Source organism: Lathamus discolor, chromosome 1 (genome assembly GCF_037157495.1).
Source record: "Lathamus discolor isolate bLatDis1 chromosome 1, bLatDis1.hap1, whole genome shotgun sequence".
Classification (NCBI taxonomy): Eukaryota; Metazoa; Chordata; class Aves; order Psittaciformes; family Psittacidae; genus Lathamus; species Lathamus discolor.
In genome coordinates, this window is record NC_088884.1 from 151,638,337 (window position 1) to 151,657,431 (window position 19,095).

General features: G+C 39.4%; 1 protein-coding gene across 3 annotated transcripts in view; it reads left to right on the plus strand.

Moving 5' to 3' along the window:
* The window catches only part of SLC2A9 (solute carrier family 2 member 9), a 122,933-nt gene that overhangs the window by 65,941 nt on the left and 37,897 nt on the right, over positions 1-19,095 (plus strand). For all 3 annotated transcript variants that reach the window (XM_065659346.1, XM_065659336.1, XM_065659329.1), the window contains 2 exons: positions 3,393-3,503; positions 17,289-17,390. In XM_065659346.1, coding sequence (XP_065515418.1) covers positions 3,393-3,503; positions 17,289-17,390 — 213 coding nt within the window. The remainder of the gene's footprint in view (positions 1-3,392; positions 3,504-17,288; positions 17,391-19,095) is intronic.

The following is a 19,095-nucleotide window of genomic DNA, read 5'->3' on the forward strand; positions in this document are numbered from 1 at the left end:
ACAGTCTGTTCACACAATAAAGCACACTGCTTTAAAGAAAAAAAAAGGCCAGAGCTAATTTTTCAGGGAAAATAAGAGTTTTATGGTTTTGAGGGTATTTGATAGATGACAGAAATTGTCCATTATTCCATGGCAGACCAAAGCCACACTCTCGTTGCTAGAGTGAGGATGTGGGGGGATAGTGAAATGTGTCCAGTCCAAAACAGATGCCAGAGTTATTTTAAAGTGCCATTGTGTGGCTGCTTTCTGAACATATGCCTCAGAAGAGATGTCTTTGTCAGGAAACCTGTGTGTTAAGTTGGCTGTTTCAAACCTTACCATTTTTTTTATTATTACTTTGATTCTACTGCTGTGCAATGTCACTAAAGACACACACCGAAAAATACACACACAAAATTGTGTTCTGAAATTGCTTATTTAAATAGTTAATAGTAATATGTAATAGTACACCCAAGCAAATTATAAGAGAATTTAAGAGAAATAACTGGACCACTTGATTAAGAGACCAGGTTTCAATTCCTTGTTTCTTTTGCATGGTTTTCCTGGCCGATGTTGCCCAAGTCACCTTAAGCTCAGAGGCAGAGTCAGGTACACATGTGACAGGTACTGCTGAACCCAGATCTTGGTTTGCCTGACTGCATCTGAAGCAACATGCTGGGTGTGAGCCAGCATCAACAAGGTTTAACTGGCTGTGAACACTTCCTTCTAACTTGTTTCTCCCATCATTTGCTTCATCTGTACTGTCTCACTAATCAATCTGCTTTGTACCACAACCACCATCTGGGCAGGGCATATAGGAAAGTTGGACTTCTTTCAGGTGAGAGTTTCAGGTTACTCTCTTGGGAAATCACCAACTGGGAGACTTCTGTAATTGTCCTGCTGGTATCTGAGAACAGGAGACAAGAACATCTTGCTTCCTGTTAAGGCTTTTACTTTACAATAAAAATTTGTTTTGCTTAAAAATGGTATATTGATTTCCACAGAAATCCTGCTGAAGCCCTGATCTTACTAAGACATCCAGTTATAATGGCGTACCAGACAGTGTGACCTAAAGTGACATAAATAAATGAATCTAATTTAGTCTTTCTTAATCTGATGAAATATATCCACGACACATATCATGCATAAAAAATTTATCCATCTTCCACCTCAAAAAGCATGTTAGAAAATTAACATAAGTGAAAGTAGAATAGTCATCATTAGCCTAGTAAGTTTGCCTCAGTAATATCCTAGAGCAATGTATTTCCCTGTTTAATGATACACAGGCTGAAAAACATCCACTTTTACTGTTTCAAACGTGTACATCATAGTAATTTTTACCCTAATTTATTTTTATGCTGCTACAGAAACTAGTAAGTGTGAGTGAACCTCATCCTGTCTTTGCTCTGCTAGTTTTTTAATCTAGCTGTGTTATCACTCTTACCCTCAGTGGTCCGTCATGCTCTTCTGTAAAACCACTTGTGAAACATCTTATGTTCTAGTTGTTACATTTTGGTAAATTGCATTCAGGAGTTGTCTGATTGAGTGGCTCTTTGGCCTTTTTTATCTTTCAAGGTCTTCAGAACTGCAATATCGACATCATTTTTAGAAGCTCTATCTGCTATGCAAAACTGATATCAAGAATGAAATGTCTAAATTATGTGTTTTCTAACTTTGATTGCATAAGTTATTCAATCTTATAGTATGGAGAAATAAAAATAACTTTTATTATGGTTTTTTGTTACCTTGCTTTCCTTATATGCTGTGTAGGTGTACGGTTGGTGAATAAGTTGTACTGGGTCCCAAAAAATTTATCAATGGGCATAAACATCTCAGAGGGACTTTGGAGCTGATCTTGTTTTTGCTTCAGTCAGCTTTGTATCAGCAAGCCAATGAAATGCACAGTTAACACCAGTGCATGCTACATGAAAGCAGATTACTTCACATAGAGAAGTTTGCTGCTGTCACTTACTGTCCCTGCATCTATTCTGGTGAGAGCTGATGTGCCAGCAGTAGGCATAAAAGTCTTCAGTCACCTTCTCTTTATTGTGTAAGGTGATACAGTTGACCCTTTATTCCTTGGTGTTTTGTTTTCTTTTGCTTTATGTTAGATGAGTGAATTTTCTTCTTTGGACTGGGACAGGCACCTTTGCTGAAGAGCTAGTTGGGAATTCAGAATGACCTTTGGTTTTACAAAGCTCCTGGGTCTGTAGCTTGGTGAACAGATGTAGCATGTACATAATATGCTGATATGCACCAGGGGTTTCCTCATGCAATCGATACACTTCCATTCACCAGACAACCCTTTTCTTTAGTAGTGCTTGCCCTCATAAGGCTTGTCACGTGGACAACACATGGGAAAAAATATCACTGCTACTTTTACGTTTAGTGCCACCATTGTCTCAGGCTTTTAGTTTTGTTGCCACAGGTAATCAGCTGTGGTTTAGAACTTTAGTTTCTCTGATAATCAGTTGTTTCAGCTGCTTTTCATCTTCTCTAGTAAATCAGTTATTTTTTCTCTCTCCAAGGCAGTCCCTCCTAGTTGCATACAAATCTTTGGCTAGTTCTTTGCTGTCACCTGGAGTCCAACATAAATATTATATGGTTTTCATATGATATTTATAATGTGAATAGGACACTGATACTTACCAGACTTGTTATTTTAGAGTATTACCACATACATTCTCTGTCTGGATATTGTTATTGCTGGATGTGTTTTTACTGACCAAACATGAATGACTTCCTCTAAGCTAGTAACCCTATGCTCCCTGTGTTTCTGTCCATTAGTGACAGCTCCTTCTAGCCTACATTTCATTTCATTCTAAAAGCAGCTTTTTACTTTTCATCAAGCAATTCTTACTCTAGAGGCGTCTTTTCTTTCTGTTGATAATAAAGATGTATTAGGGTGATGACTTGACTGCAGATGTCCACGCTGCAGTGAGAGATAAAGCTCACACCTCCTGTGAGAAAATAAAAGGTTTCTGCAATGCCTTTCAGCATCTCTTTCCTGTTTTCTCCCCTGTTGCTACATGCCATTGAAGTATCCCATAAAGCCACCCAAACCAGCTTTTTAAGCAGTGTTACTCAGCTACCTGAAACCTATTTGTATCAGCTGGTTCAAGCTTAAAGTGAATTTCTTTGATTTACTCCTAAAGTGAATCAAGCTAAAATGAGTTAAAGCTGCTTATAATTCTGCCTAGGTCTTCAAGCAGAAGTACAGTGGTGTTGTGACTAATGCACCTGAAATTTGTACCTTCCCTTCATGTGTTCTTCTGCCCAGCCCTCAGTCATGTGGGAATGTTCACTGTTTTAACGAGTCTGGTATCTGGCAGATCAGATGCTTGAACTGAATACCAATGTATTGTAGTTCAAGCCATGATGATTAACAACTCATTTTCTTCGCTCTGATACAGATCTGGTACTACACAAACAGCATCTTCAGTGAAGCTGGGATCAATCATAAGACAATCCCCTATGTTACTCTAAGTACTGGTGCTGTTGAAACTGTGGCTGCTGTTTTTTCTGTAAGTACAGTTACAAAAAACCATTTACATGCTTGATATTTAAATTACTGATTTTATTTCCTTATACTGGTTAAAATACAAACAGAATAGTATTTTGGGGATTAAGTGTAATGCTTCCTAAAGCAATTGAAAATGTTATTTTTAGATTTAATATTAAATCCAGTTGTCTAGTTTGTATAAAACTACATAGGTTTGCACGCTCTCTAGGTGTATAAAAGGAGCATAAAAAGTCTGTATCTTGAGAAGCTTTGTATGAGTGAAGAGGAAGAAGGCAGGAATGGCAAATACATAAAGTGAGAACTCAAAAATTATTTCACCCAGTAGAATGACTTTACCTGGTAGCAGTTTATTCACATCTCAGTCTTCTCATATGCCTGCTGGGAAGAGGGCAGTGTTGCTGGAGAAGGCTGAGGCATAGTACAGCTAGGTGTGTTCAATGTGGATTGCAGAAACAGCCATATGTCTTGCTGGGCATGTTTTAATGACACGTTTTCTATAGCAGCTTATGAACAGTGAGGAAAATTCTTCAACCATTTAAAAATATACGAGTAAAAGTTTGTAACTGTGCTTGGTGCAAAAGTAAGCCAGCACCGTTACACAAGTCTGTTCTATGTTGTGTTAAATTCTGCCGTCTTATTCACTGAGGTCAAGCAGGCATCCTTTCATAACATGAGTAGGTCATACATTTGCTATGCACTGAGCATAGCAGATATTAGTAGAAAAAATTATCCATGCGCACCTTTTCTTTTTTTCTTTTCTATTTCAACATGACTATATGAAAAAGAAATACAGTAAATGAGCAAACTAAGCCTGAAAATTTTAGTAGGTGAATAAGCAATTAATTGCTAAAGGAAATACATTTCTGTTTGCACCGTAATAAATAAGAAACAATGGGAGAAGTTTTTGGAATGAAAAGTTGCAAACAAGCAAATACTCCTTTCTTTGTTAGAATTTTTCCTTATCCCCATATATTCTATACCAAATGTATTTGCACAACACTGGACACACGGGACAAGCATTTTTAAATGTCAGAATAATGGTTTTGCCAAAAAAAATCCTTTCCAGTGGCAGAACAACTGCTTATGACCTGCAAAACTTTAAACTAAATCCAGCTATCAAACTTATTTTCTTATGGTCTAGGACATAAGAACTCTCAAAGGTCACAAAGATCTTCTGCTGGTCTTTCTGAATTTCTATAAATCTATTTCTGGTTTTTAATTACAAGAACAATCTTTTTAATAGGTGGAAATACTGAAGTATGGAAATCCCTACCTCCTGCTGTTTCTTCTTTCTGATACTGCAGAAATGTTTGTTTAAGATACATGTAAAAATAATACTGATAATTCTGTCAGTGATTTAAGTGAAGAATACACATCTCTTTTTTGTGGCATCAGATAAAAATTACATGGAGATGACTCCATAATATTAAAGCCATTCTATAAATAGGGTCTGTCATCTTTCCAGTTTCTTCTTTGCTATCAGTTTGTGAGGCTTCTTCAGAGCACACTGTTCATACATGTGTCTGCTTTGGCTCCTGGTATGTGTTTTAAGTTATCCTATGCCCAAGAGGAGTGTTTTTAATACTTCTTCTGTTCAAGCCACTTGCTGTGCCTCTGGAAATGATCATGTACTAGCAGAATCATAGAATCATAGAATAGTTAGTGTTGGAAAGGACCTCAAGATCATCTAGTTCCAACCCCCCTGCCATGGGCAGGGACACCTCACATTAAACCATGTCACCCAAGGCTTCATCCAGCCTGGCCTTGAACACCACCAGGGATGGAGCACTCACAGCCTCGCTGGGCAACCGATTCCAGTGTCTCACCACCCTAACAGGAAAGAATTTCCTCCTTATATCCAATCTAAACTTCCCCTGTTTAAGTTTGAACCCATTACCCCTTGTCCTGTCACTACAGTCCCTAATGAAGAGTCCCTCCCCAGCATCCCTATAGGCCCCCTTCAGATACTGGAAGGCTGCTATGAGGTCTCCATGCAGCCTTCTCTTCTCCAGGCTGAACAGCCCCAACTTTCTCAGCCTGTCTTCATACGGGAGGTGCTCCAGTCCCCTGATCATCCTCATTGCCCTCCTCTGGACTTGTTCCAGCAGTTCCATGTCCTTTTTATGTTGAGGACACCAGAACCGCACACAGTACTCCAGGTGAGGTCTCACAAGAGCAGAGTAGAGGGGCAGGATCACCTCCTTCGACCTGCTGGTCACGCTTCTTTTGATGCACCCCAGGATACTGTTGGCTTTCTGGGCTGCGAGCACACACTGAAGCCGGCTCATGTTCATTTTCTCATCGACCAGCACCCCCAAGTCCTCTGCAGGGCTGCTCTGAATCTCTTCTCTGCCCAGTCTGTAGCTGTGCCTGGGATTGCTCTGACCCAGGTGTAGGACCTTGCACTTGTCATGGTTGAACTTCATAAGGTTGGTATCAGCCCACCTCACAAGCATGTCAAGGTCCCTCTGGATGGCATCCCTTCCCTCCAGCGTATCAACCGGACCACACAGCTTGGTGTCATCGGCAAACTTGCTGAGGGCGCACTCAATCCCACTGTCCATGTCAGCGATGAAGGTGTTAAACAAGACCGGTCGCAACACTGATCCCTGAGGGACACCACTCGTTACTGGTCTCCAGCCGGACATCGGACCATTGACCACAACTCTTTGTGTGTAGCCATCTGGCCAGTTCTTTATCCACCGAGTGGTCCATCCATCAAATTGATATCTCTCCAATTTAGAGAGAAGGATGTTGTGGGTACGAATCAAGGGGCTGACTGGCACGGGTGATACAGTTGTGGGGGTCTATTACAGACCTCCTGATCAGGACGAAGGAGTTGATGAGGCTTTCTACAGGCAACTGGAAGTAGCCTCGCAACTACATGCCTTAGTCGTCGTGGGGGACTTTAATTACCCCGATATTTGCTGGAAGACTCACACAGCCAGTCATTCACAGTCTAGGAGGTTCCTCGAGTGCATTGATGATAATTTCTTAATGCAAATGGTGGACGTACCAACTAGGGGAGCAGCGCTGCTAGATTTAGTACTCGCCAACAAGGAGGGTTTGGTCGAAGTGGTGACGGTCAATGGCAGCCTTGGCTGCAGTGACCATGAGATGGTGGAGTTTAGGATCCTGTGTGGGAGGAATAGAATACCTAGCAAAGCCACAGTTCTGGATTTCCGAAGGGCCAACTTTGGCCTCTTCAGTCAACTGCTAAGGGAAGTCTCATGGGAAAGTGTACTAGGCGGTAAAGGGGCTCAAGATAGTTGGTTAGCATTCAAGGACCGCTTCTTCCAAGCTCAGGATCGGAGCGTCCCAATGAGTAGGAAGTCAAGTAAGGGATCTAGGAGACCGGCGTGGTTAAACAAGGAGCTGCTGGGCAAACTCAAGTGGAAAAGGAGAATTTATGGATTATGGAAGGAGGGGCTGGCCGCTTGGGAGGAATATAGGACAGTTGTTAGAGGATGTAGGGAGGCAATTAGGACAGCTAAGGCCTCCTTGGAACTCAATCTTGCTAGTCGGGTTAAAGACAATAGAAAGGGCTTCTTCAAATACATAGCAAATAAAACTAAAACAAGAGGCAATATAGGCCCACTGCTGAACGAAGTGGGTACCCTGGAGACAGAGGATATAAAGAAGGCAGAGGTGCTGAATGCCTTCTTTGCCTCTGTCTTTACTCCTGCAGACTCTCCCCGAGGGCCCCGGATTTCTTTAGCCCCAGAAGGAGTCAGGACAAAGGAGGAGTTTGCTTTGGTAGATGAGGATTGGGTTAGGGATCAGCTATGCAAACTGGACATCTGTAAATCGATGGGTCCGGATGGAATGCACCCACGGGTGCTGAGGGAGCTGGCGGAGGTCATTGCTAGGCCACTTTCCATCATCTTTGGTAAGTCGTGGGAAATGGGCGAGGTGCCTGAGGATTGGCGGATGGCAAAGGTCACACCAATCTATAAGAAGGGCAAGAAGGAGGACCCGGGTAATTATAGACCGGTCAGCCTTACCTCCATCCCTGGAAAGATGATGGAACAACTTATTCTTGACTCCATCACTAGGCATATCAAGGATCAGGGGGTCATTAAGAACAGCCAACATGGTTTTATGAGGGGGAAGTCATGTATGACCAACCTTATAGCCTTCTATGAGGAAGTGACTAGCTGGAGGGATGATGGTAGAGCGGTAGATGTAGTTTTTCTTGATTTCAGTAAGGCATTTGATACTGTCTCCCACAGCATCCTCATAGATAAGCTAAGGAAGTGTGGGCTTGACGATCAAGTAGTGAGGTGGATCGAGAACTGGTTGAAAGGAAGAAGGCAGAGAGTTGTGGTCAATGGCGCAGAATCTAGCTGGAGGTCTGTGACTAGTGGAGTTCCTCAGGGGTCGGTGCTGGGACCGGTGCTGTTTAATATTTTCATCAATGACCTGGATGAGGGAACTGAGTGCACCCTCAGCAAGTTTGCTGATGACACAAAACTGGGAGGAGTGGCTGACACACCAGAGGACTGTGCTGCCATTCAGCGAGACCTGGACAGGCTGGAGAGTTGGGCGGGGAGAAACTTGATGAAATTTAACAAGGGCAAGTGTAGAGTCTTGCATCTGGGGAAGAACAACCCCATGTACCAGTACAGGTTGGGGGTTGACCTGCTGGAAAGTAGTGAAGGGGAAAGGGACCTGGGGGTCCTGGTGGATAGGAGGATGACCATGAGCCAGCAATGTGCTCTTGTGGCCAAGAAGGCAAATGGCATCTTAGGGTGCATTAGAAAGGGAGTGGTTAGTAGGTCAAGAGAGGTTCTCCTCCCCCTCTACTCAGCCTTGGTGAGGCCGCATCTGGAATATTGCGTCCAGTTCTGGGCCCCTCTGTTCAAGAAGGACAGGGAATTGCTTGAAGGAGTCCAGCGCAGAGCCACAAAGATGATGAAGGGAGTGGAACATCTCCCTTATGAGGAGAGGCTGAGGGAGCTGGGTCTCTTTAGCTTGCAAAAGAGGAGACTGAGGGGTGACCTCATCAATGTTTACAAATATGTGAAGGGTAGGTGTCAGGATGATGGAGCTAGGCTTTTTTCAGTGATATCCAGTGATAGGACAAGGGGCAATGGGTGTAAACTGGAACATAGGAAGTTCCACGTTAACATCAGGAAGAACTTCTTTACTGTAAGAGTGACAGAGCACTGGAACAGGTTGCCCAGGGGGGTTGTGGAGTCTCCTACACTGGAGATATTCAAGGCCCGCCTGGACAAGTTCCTGTGTGATGTACTGTAGGTTACCCTGCTCTTGCAGGGGGGTTGGACTAGATGATCTTTTTAGGTCCCTTCCAACCCTTGGGATTCTGTGATTCTGTGATTCTATGTTGTGTGGGACTCTGCTCCCTTCAAATTTGCTCTTTCAGTTCAAGAGAAATGCTGCTCTGTAGCCTTAATTTTATTCCAGTGATCTTTATAACTGTTTCATTGCTGCTATTTAAAGGAATAAGAACATGAATTTGGGGTGGGGTTTTTTTCTATTGAAGGTTTTGCAGCTTCTGATTTCTACAAGTAACTTTCTAAAAATTCTTTTCATGTCTAAAAATAAGGATGGGGATTTCCATCCACTTCCAACCTCTCAGCTGCTCTTTTTGCTGTTGTTTTGTTTTGGTTTTATGCATTTGACAGCATTCAGTATTCAGTCAGTTGCATGTGAGACTGATCCTCAGTAAGAATGCTCAGGTATTGATGAGCTCCATTAATAAGCCTAGATATAATAAAACTAGATATATTCCATAGAACTGCAACATAATTAGCTGATAAAATATCATTCAAACTCTGGAAACATTTCCAAGTCTCCCTTTAATGTGTCTCCTGGGAGCAGCAGCATAATAGTAGTAGTGCTGATGTGGTCCTTGAAAGGCAGATCACATCCCATCCTCTTTTTATAGCTCCGTATTGCCTCAGATCATGTGATATGCCTGCTAGTATCATGCTTTCTCTACAGCTCCATCCCTCTTCCTCTTGTGCAAAAGCCACATTAACAAGACATTAAAAAATTAGGTACATGCATCACCATTTTCCTTTCGTTCATATAATTTAGCTGCAACTTCTGCTTCCACCGTCACTTCCTAGTTTACTTCATGAGGTACCTGTATTGTAGCATTGCATACTTGGTGCCCTGGCTTCTCTCTGGGTAGTCAATTTAAACTTTCTATATGATTTTAGTTGGTTGTAGACTTCTCCACCCAAGGTACTGAAGACAGATTCAGTTTAGAGGACTCTCTAGACAAGCTACTTTGTAATGAGAGAGACCATCAATTTCAGTTTGCTTCTGAAAGTTCAGTATCCTCTGGAATGAAATACTGATTAGATTTCCTACTCATAGATGTGTCACAGCAGAAAGTTAACTAACCTGATGCCGTGCTTTAAAGCAGGATGGAGTAAACCTAAATAATTCCCTGGCAAATCTGTGTTTATTAGAAGACTGTTCTATAAATTCTACAGTAAGGGGAGTCCACAAACCTAGTTATTCTTTAGTAAGATTACTGTGGCTTTTTTGTAATATTTAGTAACTGAGGTTAACTTAATGTAGTTGTTGTCTTAGGGGACAGAAAGAACAAATTGCCAGTGCCTTTCTTTGGCAAGGCAACAGGCTGAATGGAAAGGGAGACAGGAGCAAATGTGAGAAAGAGTCCCCCCTGCCAGGAAACCATCATAGAATAAAAGGAAATATTATTCAAATTAAGCATCCCACGTCCAATTTTGCCATCTGTAACACCACATTTGGTCTTTATATAATGTTCACAGAAAGACACTAGCAATGACTATATTAAGAAGGTTATGCTTTCAGCATTTTCCATAAGGTGATGCACCAAGGTGTTACTAATGTGCTTTTGAAAGCCTGTGACAGAGACAAGCTGTCCAAAGTCTGGAATGAGTTAAAATACTGAATATACTGACCATAAAAGAATATTGGAAGTCCTCTACAATATCACACAGAAGTCAAGGAAGTCAGCTTTCTTAGGTGAGGTAATTTTATTCTGCTTTGGGATATTATGAGAAAGTGCTCTTCGACTTGTCTGTGTTTCTTTTACTGTTCATAGATTTTAACATACAAACAGGGATTCCTTGTTTGGGGCATGGCACATCTTAAAACAAGGGTACTCCAAACACTGCAGTGGGTGTTCTTAGCCCTAACACATTTCCTCCATGGTATCTAAAGGGTAATGCAATATATATGCATTGAAACTCTCACTGGGGCTAGAACAGGAAGAAATACTTCCCAGTAGTGCAGCCAGTGGAAAAAATGGGGTGACAAATACTTTAATCTTGAGGGTTCATAGGAAACTTTGATATAATCTGATTTTTAGTGAGACTTTCAATGCAGTCCCATGTGGCGTTCACACGAGATCAGAGTCAACCTTCACCTACCCATAATCCACAACAGGCTGTAAGTAGAGGAGTAGAGGAATCATTCTATGATTCTGAAAGTATAAGAATGAGGCAAACATGGCATTTTCCCCTTTTGCTCCCCTCACTCTGACAAGATGTTGCTCTAGGAGTACCAGAATTAGGAGATAATATCTTGGCCTGTAACAGGCTGGATAGGATTTTTTCTTTGAATTTTCAACTTTTGTTGGCATCTTAAAGCCAGTGAATTTCACTGGTTTTCTTACATGTTGTATCAAAAAGTCCATCATGTTGAGATTAAAGAATATAAAACACAGTAGATGTGGGCTGGATGAAATGATAACAGTGTGAATGCTCAGCTAACTGCAAAACTATTCTTAGAGAGTGGTTATCAACACTTCATTGTCATATAAAGAAATGCCAAGTGAGATTCTGTGCTATTTTGTTCTGGGTCAATTAGTCAAAAATATCCATTAATAATATGGGAGAGTTTACAAAGAGCCTTTTATAACCAACTGTGCTATCCAAACTTTCCAGAGAGAGGAACTCAAAAGTCACTGTATTGAACAAACTATAATCAGAAAGAGCCAGGAGCAGAAAAGAGATTCCAGCCAAGCAGCTTCACAGACCATGGTATTTGACTGTCAGGGTGCATGTGGGCACGTTTTCACTGCAGGGTGAATCAGAGTGTGACTGTGTTAATGCATTAACATTATTCCTTCTTAACCATAATCATAGGATGGTAGAATATTCTGGGTTGGAAAGGACCTTAAGATCAACTTGTTCCAACCCCCCTGCCATGGGCAGGGACACCTCACCCTAGACCATATCACCTAAGGATCTGTCCAGCCTGGCCTTGAACACTGCCAGGGATGGAGCATTTACCACTTCTTTGGCAACCCATTCCAGTGCCTCACCGCCCCCACAGTAAAGAACTTCTTCCTTATATCTAACCTGAGCTTCCCCTGTTTAAGTCTGAACCCATTACGCCTTGTCCTATCACTACAGGCCCTGATTAGAGCCCATCTCCAGCATCCTTATAGGCCCCCTTCAGATACCGGAAGGCTGCTGTGAGGTTTCCATGCATCTCCAAGTCATTTTATTACACCTGGGCTTTTGGATGGACAAAGATTACATGTGTTGAAGCAACCATGTAGTGCCTTCTAGGACAAAAAGTCTCTTTACAAAGGTATATCTTACAATGCCACTCCTAAGACCTAAGTTATAGTGGGACTAAGTTATAGTTACAGACTGCATTTATGTAGTACAAATCCTCCTGCATGATATATTCAGAAACTGAAGGCTTTAGAGACTTATATCCTGCTGTTGAATATTTAAAAAAAAAATGGCTTTGAGTAACTTTTTTCCCATTCTATTCAAAATGATCTGCATCAGGCATTCAAATACCGTCATTTGGAAATAAAGCCACAATAATCTGTCATAGACCATGGTCAAGATCTAGTCTAGCTTTGATTACATGAAATTGACACAAACAAGCAGAAGGTCAGAATGAATCCCTGCGTGGGCTGTCTTTGCCATGCTGGTCTGGAAGGCATTGAGTATGGAGATCCCCTCATAGTGAATGGAAAATTTCACTGCCAAGTGAAGCTGATTAAGGATGCTTTACTGCAAATTAGTTCAGACTGAGCTTAGAAATTTAGCAGTCAGTTTTGCCCTTTGTTGATAGTAATCCCTTGTTTGACACCTACAGAAGATGTATAGAATCTTACCTATTGTGGCATTAACACAGGTAAAGCAAACTGATGCGAGAGTAGGGTAGGCACAGATTTATTTAAGGCTTGTGCTTATGTAGTCAAACTTGGTGCTAGGTCTCTAAATTCTGTACTTATATAAAATAGCCCATTTCTTTGTTTTGTAATTGCATCATTCATATAGTAGACAAATGGATATACATAAAAATACAAATAAAAAAACCCACAATTTGTAACAGTCTTCTGTTCCTCTCCTCCTCCTGGATGCAAGATACTACACATTGTGTCATAAATAGACATGACAGTGATATAAATGTGATTATCCATTTTAATCCTGCTATTTAAAATGGAAATAACACAGAGTTAGCTTGTCACATTAATTCTGAATCTAGACATGTCTTACTCAGACCTGTATCCAAAATACATGAGAAAAAGTGTGACTGCCCTTTGACATGAGCATATAGTTCAAACCGCCTTACAGAACTGAGACATCGAGAAAATCTAATAGTGTTTTCTTAGTATAATTTAAGGCCAGATAATAAGTATGGAATATTATTCAGTGACCTCCCATTTGGGCTGTAGAACTTGCTTACACATTCATTTTACCCAGGGAAGCTTGTCTGATCTTTTTTAATGTACTCGGCTTTCGTTATGTCAGCCCCAGTATCTGCAGCTGACTCAAGTGAAAAAACTGACATTTGCTTTTTAAACTTTATTCACAAGTGTTTCCTGACAGACAGAAGTGACTTGTGTGAACTGTTAACGTAGTTTGCATATCAGTTGCCTTATTATCACCAAATATTTGTGTTGAGAGAATAGTGGTTGCAATGCTTTTTTTACACATTTTCAGTAATTCACCATGACTGGGTATAGGCTTCTCCAAATGCATGTTTGTGATCGCACATAAACAGGTATCAGCCTACACAGTTGGCAAATAACTCAGTGTACTATCACAGAAAACAGATACGGTTCTTTTTTTTTTTTTGACTGCACTTGTGCATATACTGAATTTCTTGTTACGTCATTTACTCTACCATATAGTCTATTTTGACTTGTTATGGGTCTTGTAACATATATAACATATATAACATATATACCACATGTTGTAACACTTACGAGTGCATAGCAGTGAAACATTCAGAACTATAAGTACTTGAAAACTAGTGAATCATCTTCAATTTCTTATGACTCATAAGCATCTTAGTGGGTTTTGCAAGTTAACGACTTTTGGATTTGTATAATCATAAGTAAAAATGAAGTTGTTTTCTGTTCACAGTCTCAAAACCAGCATTTTTTTTTTCACCAGGGAAACTTGCTGTTACAGAAGACATGTTAGTCCTTTCTTTTCAAGTATTTGCTGAAAATTCAGTGTTTAACTGAATTTTCAGTTAAATTGAATTAACAGCTTTTTTTTCCATCACGAAAAGAGGAACAAACAATTCAGCAGAGAAATTTGAGGTACTGATGTACTGCCATAGGTTTTCTTAAGAAATCCTCAAAAAGAAATCAAATTTTAATTAGAAACACTGTAGACCTAAGCAGTTCGACAGACTGGCTGTTACAGCATCTGTGTGTTTAAATGATTCAAAAAACCTTGCTTGGCCTTGGTGAAAGATGGTGCCTCCTGAGAGGCTTTACTTTTTGTGGATTGGCTCCCAGTTAAACAACTTTGATCTGCCAAAGGGCCCTGTAATACTTCTGCATTGCATCCTGACCAGCAAAGCCACAGACCCATGTCCTTCCAAATACACATGCTGCCTTTCATAAGACCACAGCTTTGTAATTTATAACGAGGTAGGGTGTGTGATTTTGATTGTTGTGCTTGGCTTCTCAAGAGGTTGATTCTGTGTAGCATCCCATTCTGGCAGAGACTGTTGTGCCTCATTCAATTTTGTGCCATAAGCAGATGTGTTTTGTTGGGCTGGAACTGGAAACACAAGAGGCAGTCCACAGATCTGAACAAATTGGAGGTGTTTTTAGCCTTAAAATGGAAATAGGCTTTTCTCTCCTCATAATTGCACAAGTTAATCTTGTCTAATTGAGAAACCATCCAAGGCTCTATTTCCTAGATTTATTAGTGTTGTTAGTGTACTTTGTATCAGCTTTGGAAATGATTATAGAATTTCCAGCAATTCTGGTACATCATAGTGTCCCTCTGGAGAAAGACAGAATTCCTACTTATTTTTTCCAGTGAAAAAAATTAAAGTTCCTTATTGCTTCTATATTAAATAAATAGCAATGATGAATGCTTGGGAAATTTGGCATCAGCTGAGGGAAAAGAATGATTACACATGGATTTGCTTTACTTCTTCACAAATTGTCTCTGAATAAAAAAGATTTAAAGTGTATTAAAAACCACCATTCTCTTCTTTGTAAAGGATATGGACCCACAGATCTGTTGTAACTATGTCTGTGCTTGGCTGGTCTCAGTGAAAACAGGGAGTGCCTCACCAGTCAACCTAGATTTGCCAAATATGTCCACACTACTTATTCTCAGTGTAGACACAAATGTATACACATCTTTTCAGAGGACTTAGTCCAAACTGCCCTCCCTTATGGGGATTTGCTTTGCATTGAGCTTTATAACCAAAACCTATCACTTTTTCCTATGTTTTGCTCTGAGTGAGAGGCATCTATGAACTTTTTCCCCTCTAAGGGGGAAAACCTGTTTCAATACAAAATCCACCAGCTGGTGTTACACCAAGACTGTTTAATCATGACCACCAATCCAGAACTGGAAAAAAATAAGTGAAATTTTCTGGTATGTCAAGTTCCATCTTCAACATCTATTGCTGAATGTGTAATTCATATCAAGTTACATGAGAAGCATCTATTGCAGTAGTCTCTGTCTTCTTATGGACCCATCAGATAACTTTTCATCCCTTAGAGCCATAAAATATGCCTTTTATGTATGTATGGCCATGTGTGTTTGCAAGATGTATTCGTTAATCATAGTAGAAAATACTTGGCATCTTGTAGAGCTTTTGGCAGTGCAGCAGTTGCAGTTTTGGAGTATTTGGACCTCATGAGCACAATGTGAAATGTTAATAACATCAGTGCGGGTCTATTTTAAACATGGCTCTGAAATAAATTCTATTATGGAAGCTGTGGAGGCTGTGGAAAATGAGTTTATCTCCTCATCTAAAGAAATAAAGAATGCTAAATCTCACCTTAGAGTTGCTTTCTGCAGCATCGCAGCATGCATCTCTGATGCGGAAGCCCAGGGGTGCGGGATTGGCATGTTTTAAAGCCTGTCTAAAACCTTCTGTTGAACATGGTGCTGTGGGAGGAGTGCTTGCTGCACAAGCAATTTCTGCCCTGGGTGACTTTGTCATTTCCTTTAGTGCATACCTTCTAGACACTCACAGTGGAAAGGTGTGCATCATCACACAGAATTAAGAGCCTTACTCCAGATTTCTTTTGGTTGCTCATTTGATCTTTTGCTCAAAGCATGTGTCAAAAACAGATTTCAGTCTCCAGTAAACAGAGACATGGCAAGCAGTTATGTGATTCTGACTTTGATTTACTTGAACTGCTACATTTCAGGCTTTGTATAATTGTTTTATCCTTCTCACATGAAAGCCAACTGTAATTAGCAATTATAGTGGTTATCAACAAAAATAGTACATCAGCTGTTGCAACCTAAAATTGATATTAGCCTAATTTAATGAGTCAAACTAACACAGGCTGTTTCATGCTACAGTTTTTCAAGAAAGTCTTCATTATGTTCTTTCTATAACAGAAGTATTCAGATTTTGTGATTGATTCAGATTTTGTGATTGCTTTTAACAAAGTTGATTTAACTTCAGGTCTTAAATATAAATTAAATGTGCATGAGTGCATCAGTATCAGTGTTACAATCACTTATCTGAACAGTTTTCTGCTGGATGAATTTCTTTTATCTGGATATTCTAATTACATTAAATATCCAAAATCACAACTAAATGTTTCTTCTGTGTTTGGAGAAAAAAGACATTAAAAAATAAATTTTAGATTAACCAAAATCTAATCTATGCTAAAAAGCTTTTAATCTTAAACTTTAAATCTTTTAAGCTTAAATTCAGAGAGATGTTGAAATTAAGAATTGTCAAAATGCAAAAAAAAGAAGGCAACTGTAATTTGTTTCAACATTTTGACATTCAAAAAATAAATATTCTAAAAACATTATTATAGACATTTGGTGCAAATTTGTAAGCAATTCAATCAATGTAGTATTATTTATGCGCTGAAAAAAAAATGAAGCTTCACATAGCTATCTTCATGCTAATTATTTTCTACAGCTAATGTACACTGCTTGTTTTATTATTAAACTGTGGAACAAGAAACTAAATGTCCTGGTAACTCTGAAATCTACTACATTAATGGTGTTAACCTTGAATTTACAAGTTGCACACTTTTCCTATCCATATGTTTATATTTGTTCTGTAGTAGGAAATCCAAGTACTGCTTTGATTGTTTCCTATTTTTGTTAATGGTCTCAAATAAGGATGCTGTGCTGACTTGTTTTGTTTTTTTTAAGAGGTTGAACTGCATAAACGTAACTGTGAACACAATTATGAACACATGACAGTTGATAAACATTATAAAAGCAGCTCTAACGGTTTTAGTTTTGATGATCACGTTTATTAGAAGAATGTGTTACATGGTCTGAGTTCTACAGTGCTTTATCAAGAAAATAAAATGCTACTTTTTGTTTTCCAGGGCTTAGTTATTGAGCGGCTGGGACGCAGGCCTCTTCTCATTGGAGGTTTTGGGTTGATGGTTTTCTTCTTCGCAGTACTTACCGTCTCTCTGACATTGCAGGTAACACCATGGTTACTCCATATTTTTATTCTCTTTCATATTTTAAACACAATGTGCTTGATACCAGTTTGCCTCAGCATTCCTACATTAGCCAATCCTTTTAATCAGTTTGGCATAAGGATTGAAAGGTCTGTGTTTTGCTTATTTATGAATCTGTTGGTTTCAAAGCACTATGGACAGCCTTAGCAGCTTTTACATTAAAAAGCCATAGGAGCTTTGCCACATTCAGTTTCCTTCACTCCAAGATATACGCATTTATATCATGAACTATTACAAAGACAATTTTACCCATAGTTGGGTAAATAGTTTACCCATATTGCATGTTTTTATCTTTCTTTGTGATGCAGTCTTCTTGAGATTTCTTTCATACTTTATATGTCATCCTTATTCTTAGGTTTGGATGTTTTTTCCAGTAATAAAAAATGTCCATGTTTGCTGCTTCTTTCAAATTGCATTTATGATATTTTTTTGAAAATTGAAAGACTTAGACTTCACAGAACATTTGCATTAGGTTCTCAGTTCTTATTAGCAGTAAGTTCCTATTTCAAATGGTCAGAGAAGGATTATTAAACCAGTCTAAATACTCACGCCAGCTCATTTTTCCTTGTTTAGCTTCCATTTCTGTAACAATGCATTTTCTTTCTGTTCCTGAGGGCTTTTGAGAAGTAAAACTGGTATCTGCAATGGCATGGGTTTGGGTGGTCTTTCAAGTTGGTTTCTTGTTGTTGCTGATTCCTGTGTCTTGACACTAATCTGACTTTCAAATCTTGTTTCTTGTCTGAAGAGAGTCAGTAAGTCAGTTTGACTAGCCGATGTATGCCACACCATTGCAAAGTTTTATTTAACTTACCGGTATGTACCACACAATAAAGCTTTACTTCGCATGCCTGTCATGACAGCTATAGGAAAGCTCTCCAGAAGAGAGATGCTATTGAAGGTTTTGTATGCTGAGTAAAAAATTCTCTTCCAAGCCTTTTAAAACCTGGTTTGATGCCTGAGGACCTTCAGCTATTGTAAATCTCTGAAGTTTAGGTACATTTCTGTTTTACTTCTCTCAGAAGTGTCTCAATCTGTTAAGTATTATAGATTTGCTTTGAACAAAGGACCAGGGTACAAATAAGCTTGACCTCAGAATAATTTGTATCTACTTCATATTTATACCTGCTCTTAGTGCCTTTACAGATCTGCATTCTGGTGAAAACTCCAGAATGCGTAATTCTGATAGATCTACAAGTCTCTTGGTTACTGTTAATGCCTAGGAGACCATGTCTTTCACATTACTAAAGGAATAATCCAGACTGGAAGAAAAAAGACATTGTAAAATGGGGTTTTATTTAGTATTGAAATAAAAAAATACGTATTTTAGCAAGTATATTTTTACAGTGCTACTCAAGGTGGTATTTTGTGATACTACATTTATACATATCTTAACTTTGCAAAAATAGTAGAATTCTAATAAAAGTGGCATTCACATTTTGCTGATGGAAAAATTGACCGATGAAGACAGTAAGGAATAGGAATTCACGGCTTCTTCCAATCTATTTATTATTATTATTATTATTATCAAGCATTCACATACATGATTAAGAAAGTGTCCAGAAAACTCAATGGAAATTGCTTATTGTATTCCAAGTTCCTATCATTTACAGGTCAAAATAAAGAAAAATCTGTTACGTGAAAAAATATTGTTATGAGGAAAAGAGTT